The following is a 13,831-nucleotide window of genomic DNA, read 5'->3' as shown; positions in this document are numbered from 1 at the left end:
TAAATAACAGATGGGGAAACCTCAAAGTGAAATGTCTCGTTTGCTAAGCATAACCCAGACTCCCAACGGCTTCTCATTATAGGAGTAATGTTGGGTCAGAGAGTCATTTACCTGTTGTGCAGGATCAAGTTTAGCTTGCGTTTCCCTGCAAGGGAGACGCCGTATGAACTCTTGTAGCTGGCCGAGCTGTTCAAACAGACCAGGCTCCACGATGGGTTTACCCAGCTCAAGGTGAAATGTGTTGCTCGGCAGGATGAGTGGCGGGTGGCTGTCGAAACTCTCTAGGATATCGGCTACAGGATGAGAGAAAGACATGACCTCATCCATCACAGACATGACACAAGCGTTCTCATGAAACTTAACCCTGTGACTTAAGTAAACCGGTTTTGTTTTTAATTATAGGTTAACACTTGATTAATGGCAGCCACACTGGGTACACAGGACTCAAGCTGGTGGTTGCTGGGTCAAGTGCTGGGGCTTTTCCACAGCAGGGTATTGGGGAGGAGGAGGGGGGCACAGGTGCCAGAATAAGTGCATTTTCTGTTGTTGTTATCAAATGTTTTTTATTTAAGACAATAAATAAGAAGTGAATTTAACAGGCAACCTTAGAATGAAACCGATTGGTAGAGACAGGTTTCAGGACGGGATTACAGGGGTGCAGATCAAGGCTTACTATTGACAAATGCATGTAGGTATTGTTGGTGCATGAGTGCAAAATTGGTGAATAATAAAAACGATATATTATTTATATACATGTACGAGTGTGGTATGCACAGGCTGACGAATAGTGCTGAATTGCATGGGTGTGTATGTGTTCGTACACCTACCAGTCCTGACAGCATCCTCTGCATCCTCTACGGATGGCGTCCATCCAGAGGGGCAGGCCTTGCTGGAGTTGTACTCTCGCAGCATATGATGCAGCTGGGCAGCGTTGAGGGCAGCAAACTCTGTCCTCAGAGAGCTCCATGATGCCTGGTAGGGACATAAGGGTATGCGCATGCTTAAAGTGAATGGCACGTCGAGTGGCAAATCGAGTGGCAAAGCAACATGCAAAGTGAGTTTGACATTGTTTAACGTTGTTTAATGCAATCAAATAGGACTTTTCTGTTTGGATGTATGAGGCTGTCAAGGCCAGAAAGTAGTTTTTTTTGCCACTCAGTAGGCGTTCCTGCATAACTTCCGGGTTTGATGATGATGTCACACGCATACCCTCTATTGGTAGAATACACAGCACATTTAGTCTGTGAAAATTAAACACAATAACTGTCGTAAAAAGCTGCCATCATCCATTGACTTAAGTCGACTTCAACAACAGGCCAATAAAATAGTATTATCCCACCATGTTTATTTCCACAAAAGGAAACCAATTGATTTCTACTACTATTGCATACTATTTGTATGCCATGTTTCAAACCAATGATGAGATCTAGAAATTGCTTCTGTCAAACCAGTGGCAGTTCTGATGAGAAGAACATCTCCTGAGGAAAACACTCCTAGGTCTGGTATGTGACACTTATTATTACCAACCAACTCCACGGACTACAGTTGCACTTCAGGTTTACTCACGTCAGTTAAAGCCCTAAGTAAATCATACTTTTGCTATGCTCCATTGTCACCATACGTGTGTATGTTAGACTCAAGTTTCATTCAAGTATTTCCAGTTATGAGTAAGTGAACTTTATTTGACTTTTCATCATCTCTCTACTTAGCCGCTTGTGAAAAGCCCTTATCTGAAGCCATTCTCCTCCTGAAACGACCAATGTTTGCAAGGACAGGGATACAGGTGACTCATCTGACAAAGAGATCACTTGACAAGCAGGTGATTACTGATACACCTGTACTAACAATAATGTGAGAAATGTCAGGCTAATCATTCGGTCCGCTCACAGCTGAACTGGAGGACATAACAGTGCACCGAGCGTGTCAGTGCAGTAATGGAAACCTGCTTTAAGAGTCCCAGCTCCACTCCAACATGGCAAGGCTTGCACACAGAGTTTAGCCGTTTAAAGAATTCATTTTACTTTTGGTGCCATGTCTGAGGTTAAATGTGTGACAGCCACGTTTGTATGTGATATATTGCATTATGCAGAATGGCTGTAGTTAGATGTCAAAACAATTCGTGTGCCACGTCACGAGTACAACCGACAATAATAGTGTCAGAAAAGCCACTTCAGCTCTTGCAGCCCCAGTTCTCCAGATGGAAAAGTTAAAACATGACGAGGGTGTGTGCTCTGTTTTTTTACAGACCACAAAGTGACCTCATGCCGTGAGTGATGCAAAAAAGCACCCGCCTCCTAGCAACCACCCAGTCCCACGAATAGAAGAGACGTCTCCAGTGGGGTGGAGTGGTTCTTTACCGAGGAGACATTTCAGGCTGGCACCATGACCACTAGTCACACACTATAAACAGGTGTTAGCCTAAGACTGGAATTCTAGCCCCATGGCTAACCTGTTTCCTCCAGATATGGGACTTCCACTTTCTTTGGTGTGTCGCCCACTTGGCGCCTAAACTCTAACCTTTAAACCATTTAAGATCCGAGGCCGATTCTACAAATGCCTTCAAAATCAGTAGTTCTCACACTTTAAAGATTTTTCAAAAATGTTCCAAAAATAACAGATGTACAAGCTTGCAGCGTGACACAAAGTGACATGCTGTGAGCTTGTGTATCTGCAATTTTTGAATAGACAACGCAAAAATCAAAAAAGACACAAAGGTTTTCCCAGTTTTAATGGGTTAACTTCACAAAAACTATGCCTAAACCTAACCTAACCTCTACCTCCACTAACATTATGCTGCCCTCTAACCCCACTAACACTATGCAAAAACCCTACCCTTAACCTCACAGAAACTATTCCTAAACCTAACCTGAAACCACGTCACGTGGCGAAACAACCGGGAAAAGAGAGTCCAGCTCCAGATATACAGCAGTCATAACGAGGTTCAGTGCTCCAGCTGCATGTTTTGGCGTACGATGAGGTTGCTTTGGAAAAATGCTAATTGTTTACACTGAAATCATATTATCCTCGAGCAACACTATCATGCAATGAAGTACTAGTTAACCTTTCTTGAAGTCAGCTGCCATAGGAAGGTATGCTTTTCATTTTATTTTGTACTTTGTACATTATGCTATGCTTAATGTTTTCCATTTCTTTATGTAATGAAGCATGACAACTTCTTAGTCATGATATTGTGTAAGTCTAAATCATATTTTATATATTTATTTTCTATTTATGTTGTTTTTGATCTACAGTACACTCTTACTCTCAACCTGTTATCTCCTGTGTTTCACTCTTACTGCTGCTACTGCTGCTATGACATCCGAATAGGCCCTCAGGGATTAATACAGATGATTCTTATCTTAAAGGGTGACTCAAACATACAGCTCTATGAGAACACTGAAAGGACAGTGGAAGAACATGGCGTTTCTAAGCCCTTCCTGTGTACTGTTTCCATGGGATGAGACGGGGAACTGGCATTCTCATGTGATTAGTAAACCACCCAGCACCATTTCTGTGACATCCGTGTTGTGAAATGAGGGGGACTTGGGATATGAACTTGTCGATGAGCTTGTCATGAGCTTGTAGAAAGCAAAACTGCTTTGTTTCAAGCATAATATATACAGTAGTATTAAAATCCCCTGCATGAGCATACTGTCAACAGTCCTTTAACAGGTTCATTATCATACTTATCATTTGTCTACGTTAATCAAACCCAGGAGAGGATGTGCTTTTGGGATATAGTGTGACCTTTGGTATCTCCCCTGGTGTACCTGGTCACTGTTTATACGGTGGTCCCTCTTTATGGCTCTGAATACCTCACAGTGTTTACAACCAGCCGAGAAAGAGCTCAACTTCCTTCTCTGGCACTTAAAGAGTAAACAACATCCCCGTTGAATGGTTAAGAAAGAAGTGAATAGTGTTATACTTAAGGGAAGATTAACCACCCTTACAGTATGTACCTGCAGAATAGCAGAAATTAACCAAACTACAAGCTCACGTGTCGTGACTTATGATGAAACGTGAGCTTGTAGATGTACTATTTTTGAATGGGGCAGGCTACCACTTGAAACCAAAGCAATAGTGAATGTAAACAAATGCATAAAAAAACATTACAGTAGCATTTGAGTACTACCATCTTTGCTTATCTGTATGCTCTTGAATTGAGGGCAACTGAATGGTAATAAAACAGTCATAAACTTCCATTGTTTGCCGTCTCAACAAACTTTAGTGATGTCATGTCATGTGAGCTGTTGGGCACATGAGTCACTTGGCTGACGTCAAGTGTAAATAGGAGATCAGCTCTATCACTTGTAATATCTTCTGTATTGGTTTAGATTAGAAGAGATACACTGTATGCAGCTCAACATGATTATGCGGTTTATACAGTATGATGTTGGCATGTTAAATACTTGAACCTTCTATTCTTAGTAAAACCCGATCTCACCGCATCACGTTGGTGAATGTTCTCCCCAGAATAGGCATGCTGGGGTTCAAGCATTTCATGAGTGGGGTCGCCCACTTATTTTTGTAACCCCAGTTAAATACCCTGTCTTCTGTATATTTCTCGTGTGAAATGCGGGAGTGTACGCCCGTGGCAACGCACCCGATGACGCAAGTTGGCGCATGCATAATGTTTTCAAAGCTGGTCCATCTGCAAACAACAATTCTATCATTTATAGGAAACACTCTGAAATGATTCAGTAGAGTTTACAACAAGGATATCAATAATTGCTCTTGGAAGGGCAGCTTAAAGTTCACCGACCTCACCCCGAGGACGCAAGGCGTTGTAGGCTTTACATCAACCACATAAACATAACATAACTGATGTTGTACTGACTATCTTAATACAATGAAACGTTCAGACTGACGCACACGCCATGACTTGGAATACTCCATCTGTGGAAAGACAAACAGGAAAGGGAGAAGAGGATGTCCTCTGACCTGCAGGAGCGTTTCTTTGGGTGTGGCGAGAAGATTGACGGCAGCGGAGAGCTTCTGGAAGAACTCCGTGGCCAGGTCACCCAGGCCGATGCTCTGAAACCAGTCCATCAGCAGGTCAAGGTTGGCCCGGATCTGCACCCCTCTGGACCACTGGTAGAATCCACCTCCAGAACCTATACCCAACAAAGAATTATACAAAATGTATAAACAACATTTAGAGCGTGTGTACATTGTTTCTGCTATTCTTTTGTTAATTTTACTTCATCAACTTCCAATGCACTTTATTCCGTTGCTTATGTAACTTTTTGTAACTCTGGGGTATTAAAAAAGTGGTATACAAATGCAGATTATAATTGTTATTATTATAAATTGTTTCCTTACAGAGACTCCACCCATTCTTTTTTAATAATGCTCATTATAAGGCACCATTTCTGTCTACTCACACCGTGTCTCAGAGGTAGGCTGTGAACAGTTCGGAAGCCTGCCTACCAGTGACATCATTAGTAGGCAGGTTTGGTGATTTGAAAGAGAAAAAAATATATATGAGTGAAAACAGTGGCTTCTATTTCCATGAAGAGAAAGGCTGCCGTTTTTATTAACTTGCATTCCCCATCGATGATGTCCATTGGTAGGCAGGTTTCTAAACTGTCCATACAGTCCACAGAATGAGTAGACGCAAATTGTCAAGGTACCTTCAGAGTTCCTTGAGTGGGTTCTAAATGGGGGGTGTACAAATTTGGTTCCATTTGTACACTCTGAGTTATGGAGGTCCTTGAAGTTAAAAAGGTTGAGAATCACAGACAGTGCTTCAAACAATGCTAGTGAGGAACAGAGGAACTAGGTCTAGTCAGGTCTCACCTCTCTCCATGAGGGCATTGAAAAGCGATGCGTTGGTAAAGAAGAACAGGTAGGCACAGAGCTGTAAGGAGATGTCCGGGTGGACCTGGAATGCGTTGAGCAGCTTTAGAGCCTCTTTGAGAACATCCTGGATGCCACTGACCCCGTCAGGCACTCGCAGCTGCCCACTCTCTGAGAACGGGTTTCCGTCCAGTACACCTGGCAGAGCTGCATACATGCTCTGGGGAGAGAAAGACATCGCATTTACATTCCTTGACACACTCTTACTTTTATGGCTCTTTTTGATTACAAGTGGTAGTAATCCAGAACCTTCAATGGCCTGACATTTCCAACACCTGTGAAGTTCTGTGATACAGTAGTTTTCCTGTATAACCAGAACCACCCCAGTAATGGCAGGTAGGGGAAAAATTATTACATCACATTCCGTTCTCAGCCAATCAAATCATCACAAATGTGGTACACACAGACACACAAAGCTGGGCATACAGGTAGGAGGGGCTAGCGCGTAGCCGTGTTGTGATGTGTTGCTCCTTTTTTACGTTTGAAAGTATAAAATGGAGATTAAGTGGTTAGAGCAACACATCGCTGACATTTTTAGTGTTTGGTTCCAGTGCCATCGGGTCAGACCAGTCCAGAACAACAGCACAGCTGAGTAGGACCCACATTGTCTTCTGAGAACCTTGTCTGAAACCGAGCCCTGTATGGAAAGAAATCTAGAAACCATTTGTTTTGTCTTTTAGTTGAAAAGAGAATTAGAATTTTTTTGTGCAATTACAGTACATACACAGTAGCAGTTTTGAAATGGTGCATAGGCTAACTCTATCTTTGCTGTTGACGTCTTCAGCAAGACAGCAAAACATCCTGCCAAAAATGTCTCTCTCAAATGAGTGGCAAATAATGGACATCACACTCACATCCATATTTTTGTGGGGCAATCAACAAGAGGCAGATTTCCCCTTTACAGATATGGCCTTTGTAGTGCTAAAGACCCAGAAAATGTCCACTCCAAGTTCTGACATTGCCAATTTTCATACCAAACGGTTGCTGATGGAAATCAAATTGTGATAAAGCTGGTACAGGAGAGGGGGTGGGGGGTTCATTCCAATTAGAAACACAGAGTACAATATGTTCTCTTCTCCATAAGTTAAACCCTTGTTTGCCCTCAAAGGCCTCCTCCTGACTATACTCGTGGTGATTATGCTTTCTTTTTTCCCCCTTGCCGTTTATGGTCAAAGCCAGAGAGGTCCAGAGAATGTGATTATCAGCAAGAACATACAACAGTGAGAGTCTGATTCAGGAGGGAACTCACAGAACATAATGGCCCAGTGAGAGGAAGGCTTTTACAGAACATACAGGATATTTGGCAGGAAAACGTGTTTCCCATGCAGTGCACAAAGCAGATATAGAATAGGGGAAGCAAGACTGGAGACAAGGAGGGTGAAGAATATTAGGTACATTCAGTCAGTCAGTGAGCTAGGGCCGATATTTAGAACCAATATCCAACTTACACAGTAATAATCGAGTAATTGAGCAGCAAGCTTTTTTCTTTGTATCGACTGAATCAATTAGCCTGATTAACCACGTAACACTGTATTATACTTCATTGTACAATGGTGGCATAACAAATCGTGAAAATGGTGCAAACATTGTTTAGAGATTAGAGATTTGAATCTATAATCCCAGTACATGATCCTGTTTTAATCCTGTTTAATAGACACTTGCTTAACACACAGAGTACGGATGTCTCTCAACCATAACGGACCATAGAGGCTCAAGACGTCTTAATTCTTCAAGACCTCAGCACTTTCCCTGAACACGACCTTACTGTTATTAGTTCTCACTGACATCCTGCTCTTATCACCAGTCCTGATACAGTGCCATTGTTCCACATCCATTACATTAGCCATTAAACATAAACACACACAGTCAGCAAACTTATGCACGCATACAAACATACACTCAACAAACGCATTACACACACACACACACACACACACACACACACACACACACACACACACACACACACCTCAGATGCTACGAGAGGAAGACCATTAAAAACCTGGGTGCTAGAATCACAATCACACCGCATTCCTAACATCACAGGTCACTTAATAGATTACTAGCAGGCTCAGCAGAGCTACAGGTGCTGGCCAGTTAATGATGAAGTCTGGGTGTGAACAGAATAGAGGTATTTTAAAGATAGGAGTAACGTGTGAGAGAATGCAGAGTAAACATTTGTTATTGAACTTAAGCACGCCAGCCTTGAGAAAAAATTATTACGGCTTGATAATAAGAATAAAGGCGCCATAATATAATAGGTGTTTATGAAATTATACACACTAGGTACATCTAACTAAGTTACGTTACTACGTGACGTGTGTGGGTCCATTTGGTTATTATTTGTACACTCTCGGAGTTACAAGTGTGCAAATTAAAGGATAATTTCACGATGTACTAATTCAGTTGTATTTCTCAAGACATACAGAGAGAAATTATGACAGGAAACAGACTCTGGGGCTAGTTTGTCATTCTTTTCTGGTAAATCCTTCCCTCACTATTCTTCGGCCTCAGAAGAACCAAATTACAGTATACCTACATACTAGGTATACTGTGCATACAGTAGCACAAAGCCTATTGCCTATACACTGGAACAGTTGAGGTCAAAAAACAAGTTGAAATGTTTTGTGGAGAAGATGTTACTGCAGAGAATAGACCATATTCACACGGTGGCCATTTTGCTCTTCCTTTATAAGACCTGTCTTATAAAGACTTGTCGGGGTGAATATGGTTAGTGGAGTTGGCGAGAATGATATTGGCAAGTTTGTCCAACCGTGCTTACTGCTTAGCTAGTTGGGAGTTGAATAACCTTGAAAATGAGAGGTAAACAATATAGCTTTTTCACAGCAGCAATATTGACATGAAATAATAGGATAATGCTATACGTTACCAAAAACACAATTATGTTCCATTTAGTGTAGCAAAGTCTTTCCAGTGAGCCAACATTTACAATAGCAGCACCCTGACTCTGTTTGACCTGATTCTGAATGATTACAACATGAATTAGTATCATTGATAACACCAGTGTTTACCCTTCTATTTCATGGCCTGTGAAAACTGAACTATCATTTCCTAGTTGGAAAGGAATATGTCACTGGCATCTGTTCTGTTATGAGACATAAATCTGTCTCTCTCTCTCTGGTCATCCAAAATAACAGCAGACTGTTCCTACTTCCTTCCCTCCCTTCCTTCAACAGTCACTAGTCAGGGTTGGCATGGTTACGGCCGGGTGTCTCCAGTGCCCCAGTCGTGGCTTGTCTGAGGTGTGGTCTGAGGTACGACAGTGATGGAGCTCTGTTTAAGTGATATAGCCTTTATTTAATGAGCGCTTAACATAGACTCCCATAAATACAAGCAAGGAGTGCCTTCCTGTGGCTTATTGTTAAACAGGATCGTCTGGACTGGTCTTGTGTTCGACAACGCTACAACCGTGTTACAATGCAATTCAAGGGTAGTTGTGAAAGATTCCTTGCGGTATTGGTATTCTAAAAAAGAGTTCCCACGAAAGTACAGGTTGTAGGTTTGTTATGCAAACTTCTAACCTTGGGAGACGAGATTGGCTTTGTTTATATTCTGAATGGAAAGGACAGCCTGCCTTGCACACTATCTGACATGTCTTTCCTGACCAAGAGTGCCAGAAAGAGTCAGTTTCCATTGGCTTATTGTGGTTTTTATCCTGAAATTATCACTGTGTTTACTTTACAACACTCCATGTCCTGTTTCACATGGAGTCCAAACAGGAATAGTGAGGAAATTGTGAAATTACAATTGTGAAAAGGTTTCTATATAGCGTGTGTGTGTGTGTGTGTGTGTGTGTGTGTGTGTGTGTGTGGGTGTGTGTGTGTGTGTGGGTGTGTGTGTGTGTGTGTGGGGGTGTGTGCGTGTGCGTGTGTGCAGTCCAGTCCAGTTTAGTAAATAGATACATCCCTCCAAGACCACTATGCTCTCAGGATGCCGGAAGACTCAGTCACTCACAGTTTTGTACTATAAATAAAATAAACTGAATTGAAACTGAACATACACTTTAACAGTTGTACTGCACAATTCATTTCAGCTAACCTTGGTCAAGTAGTAGACAGACTGCTGGAAGGTGAACATGATGACTTCCTCCAGAACTGTCATGGCTTCCTCGCAGGCTGTCCGCGTCGTCATCATCTCAGAGTCCTGTAGGCCTAGCGACAGATAAAGACATTCAGCTATGTCTCATAATACAACTACAGATGTACAGCAGTCATGAAGTGACACCCAAAAATATGTTTAAGCGCCATTGAAAAGTCACCTGATGCCATGTATTACACAAGGATAGAACTCTTTACAGGTATACGTTCAAAGACACATAAGAATCCCCTTTGCACTTCGTTCAAAGGCATAGAAGAATCACCTTTGCACTTTGTTCAAAATGGCGGCAGCCAGCCAGGTTCCCATGTGCGTCTTACCTTCATCCTCCTGGTCTTGCCTCCAGGGCAGCATCTGAGGGACCTCATGCTGCACAAAGTGCAGCAGCTCGATGGAGTTGGCCATCCAAAGCAACAGAGGCTGCAGACCTGGGATCAGCTCTTCCATGCTCAGCAGCTGCATCTGTTCAGTCTCCTGAGGCTGCCCGTCTGCCGAACTCCTGAGGTGAAGACAAAACATGTCCTTACTGTAAGAGTTTGTTTAGAGCACTTATGACGTAAATCGTTTGCCAGCCAAGTCTATGGACTTTAATGGTTGTTTATGGCAATAACTGACGTTATGTGCCAGATATAAATACATATTTTTAACAAATTTTATTTCATACAAGAAACAAGCCAGGATGGATAAACCTCGTTATGTAGCAGCCTGAGCCAAGTCTATGTACCCCCGTGACGTACAAAAGGCGCCCCTCTCTTCACACAAGTGTGATTTTTTCAGGTATTTTGAATGAGGATTCTTCACGGAATTCATGATTAATTCGACAATCACTCCTAGTATTGTCTTTGTGTCAATGTCACATGATGTCTGTGATGTACCCTTGAGTTATAATCCATATTTTTACTTCTCATTAAAAGAGTTCATTAAAACATGAATAACACATAATTATTTGGCTACTATGGCTAGTTAGGAATTCCTCTTGTTAAAGCTGTTTTCCTCCAACAGCTGACATGACCATGACTCATTCTCATTAAATGTGTTTCTGTTCTCCAATCTCCTTGTTCCAGGTCGTTTGGTTATATGTGACAGTCAAATCAGATTTTGAAGTTCCCTTACATGCAGACACCAAGGGTATGGGTGCCAAATGTCTCAATGTCAACAAGTGGTGCTACTTTTCCTTTCTTTGTAAACGGGTCATTGTCATCCATTTCTGGGGCAAACACTGAAAAACGGTTGTGGTCGGAATGCCTACTCACGTTTCTGGTTGGATTGCTGCAAGCTCCTTTGTCTTCTCCTAAGAAGGAAGGCCACAGAAAAAGAAGAAAGAAAATATCCATTTCAAACCGATATAGCAAACACTGGCCTACACTAGCCTATCTATGTAAATGATATTCGACCTTGATGGCACCTTTGATTACTGGCTTTCTTTACCCAACTCTGGGGATTTTACCTTTGAATACATATGGACTAACATTTGGCTTGTTTGAGGTGTTCCAGGAACAAAAGGGGGGAACTGCATAAGACTGGGCAAGGAAACAAAAAGGGGGGCACTGTTCATCACTCACCCACATGGCCAGCTGGATCTGGCTGGCTATTCGGAGCAGCAGCTTCCTGAAGTGTGTCAGTTCAAATGTGGCGGCTGAGTGCTGAATGCACAGTGCCAGCAGAAAGGCAGGCGTCAGCCTGGGTTCGTTTCTATTCGGGTCCGACGTGACGAGGATCCGCTGCAGCACCCCATCTTCCTGCTCCAACTCGTAGCAAACGGAGACTTCAGAGCCGTCCAGGTCTTTCCACCGGGGAGGTGCAGGCTTCCCGTGGACTCTCCTCAACGGGAGGGTAGAGCCGCAGGACGCACAAGAGGACGACGCCTTTTCGCGGTCAGTCGGGCAGAGCTTGGACATCCACGGGGGGGTCTGGGGGGTTCCCGGCGTGCAGGTGGGATCCTTGAACATGAACAAGTAGTGTTTCCCCAAGCCGACCAGGTCCCCTGGACTCAGCTCCACCTCGTCTTTCAGGAGGAAGCCATTCCTGGTGACGGGGGCGCCGTGGAGCGGCTTCAGCATCGTCGGCGTCTGTCTGCCGTCGGCGGTGGCTGGGGCGGAGCTGTTGGAGTCCAGGCGTCTGACGCAGCAGTGTTGAGGCAACACGTCCGGGGCGAAGAGGAGAATGTCCACCTTCAACCTCTCCTCGTCCTCTCCGTTGCAGTGCTCGCTGCAGCAGCCGAAGATGGTGGTGGTGCCGCTCATCAGGTAAATGACAAAGTCCTGTCGCAAGGAAAGGGGACCACAGCCAGGAGACACAGAGGAGTGAAACAAAGTGAAAGAGAATGTGTTAAGTGTTAATTTTGTAATACTATGCGGAACAGGAAGTGATTCAGCATTTTTAAACATTCCGTTTTGGTTCGTCCCTTCCTGTGTTTGTTCCTGGACACCAATTGCAATGAATGGTTGAGATCGGATTAGGCTGTTACTACTAGGGTGTTATTTGGAAATCATTCAAGAGTGTCTGCTGTTGAATTGTATTTTTGGGTGAGAACAGTCAGGTCCATCCTCAAGAAACAGCACAGCCAATGCAAAGTTCGCTTTGGGCCAATCATTTCTCAGTTAGTAACAGTGTGGAGAGCGGCTGAAAAATTGCGCAAGATTGATTTGAAATGGAATTAGTTTTCCCCAGTGTTCAACAATGATGGTTTGCTTTTGGACAATCGTCCTATTAGTTTTCCCAGATGGAGTTCCAAGGGGATTCATACTTTGGGTGATTTATTTGATGTTAATGGTTTACGTTCTTTCCAGAATTTATGTGACATTTTTAACTTGCCTGGTAACTCTTTTGTTTTCTATTTACAATTGAGAACTGCCATGAGGACATATGGGGTGCCATGGCAGACCCCCCTTGCAATGCACCCTTTGCATAGACTTATCTGTGATGTTAGGTCAAGAGGTTTTGTTTCCGTATTGTATGATTATTTATTAGAATCTAGTTATGGGACCTTGCTTGTCGATACTGTATGGAGGAATGACATACCAAATCTAGATCCAGATTGGAGCTGGGATACAGTGTGGTCTAATGTTGTCCTGTCTTCTAGGAATCCTGATCATCAACAAATTCATCTAAATTTTGTTCATAGGACATACTTAACCCCCCGTAGATTGTGTGCTATGCGGATTTTAAATAATCACAACTGCACTTTCTGCACGTCAAACGCCATAGGTACATTCTTTCATATGGTGTGGGAGTGTCCGAGTGTCCTCACATTTTGGAATTTGGTTGCTACTAACCTTTCGACTATTCTACAAGTTAACATCACACCCTCCCCATCTCTATTCTTATTAAATGATGTATCCCAGTTGCCATTAAATAACACCCGTATTCGTGTCTTCTTTGCTGGCGTAACGGCCGCAAAGATGATGGTTGCTTCGCACTGGAAACCGCCTCATACATTGTCATTTTGCCAATGGGCTTTGACCTTTCTAGACAGCATTTATCTAGAAATGTCTACAGCAAGATTGCATGGTGCAAAAGAGGAAAACATTGAGATTTGGGGCTCCATTAAGCAGTTCAAATAATATTACTAATCATATTACAGTTTTATGAGCTGGGGGCGTGTGGTATGTTATATTGCAATTTTGGACATGTTAAGAAGCGCTTTCGACACCCCGTGGATTGCGCAAAACGGCCTTGAATTAGTCATGGGTGTGTTTAAGGAGTATTTGAGACGTACCCAATCAACATGTCCATACTATTCTCTTTACCAGTCAGCTGATGTCACATACGGAATGCGCACTCGTGGTATTACATTTCTTCAGGCTGGCACCATAGAAGACATGACATGACTTTGTCACATTTGGGTTAATTATTC

General features: G+C 42.9%; 1 protein-coding gene across 1 annotated transcript in view; it reads right to left on the bottom strand.

The window, feature by feature from the left end:
* The window catches only part of radil2a (Ras association and DIL domains 2a), a 32,796-nt gene that overhangs the window by 11,537 nt on the left and 7,428 nt on the right, over positions 1 to 13,831 (bottom strand). The window contains exons 5-12 of the mRNA XM_083778855.1: positions 11,538 to 12,236; positions 11,229 to 11,266; positions 10,296 to 10,474; positions 9,919 to 10,031; positions 5,800 to 6,019; positions 4,942 to 5,114; positions 828 to 972; positions 112 to 293 (exon numbers count right to left, since the gene is read on the bottom strand). Coding sequence (XP_083634981.1) covers positions 112 to 293; positions 828 to 972; positions 4,942 to 5,114; positions 5,800 to 6,019; positions 9,919 to 10,031; positions 10,296 to 10,474; positions 11,229 to 11,266; positions 11,538 to 12,236 — 1,749 coding nt within the window. The remainder of the gene's footprint in view (positions 1 to 111; positions 294 to 827; positions 973 to 4,941; positions 5,115 to 5,799; positions 6,020 to 9,918; positions 10,032 to 10,295; positions 10,475 to 11,228; positions 11,267 to 11,537; positions 12,237 to 13,831) is intronic.

The sequence above is a fragment of the Protomyctophum parallelum genome (assembly GCF_964188405.1).
Source record: "Protomyctophum parallelum genome assembly, chromosome: 13".
Taxonomy (NCBI): Eukaryota; Metazoa; Chordata; class Actinopteri; order Myctophiformes; family Myctophidae; genus Protomyctophum; species Protomyctophum parallelum.
The sequence above is the reverse complement of the archived record's forward strand: the minus strand, read 5'-3'. Positions and strand labels throughout refer to the sequence as shown.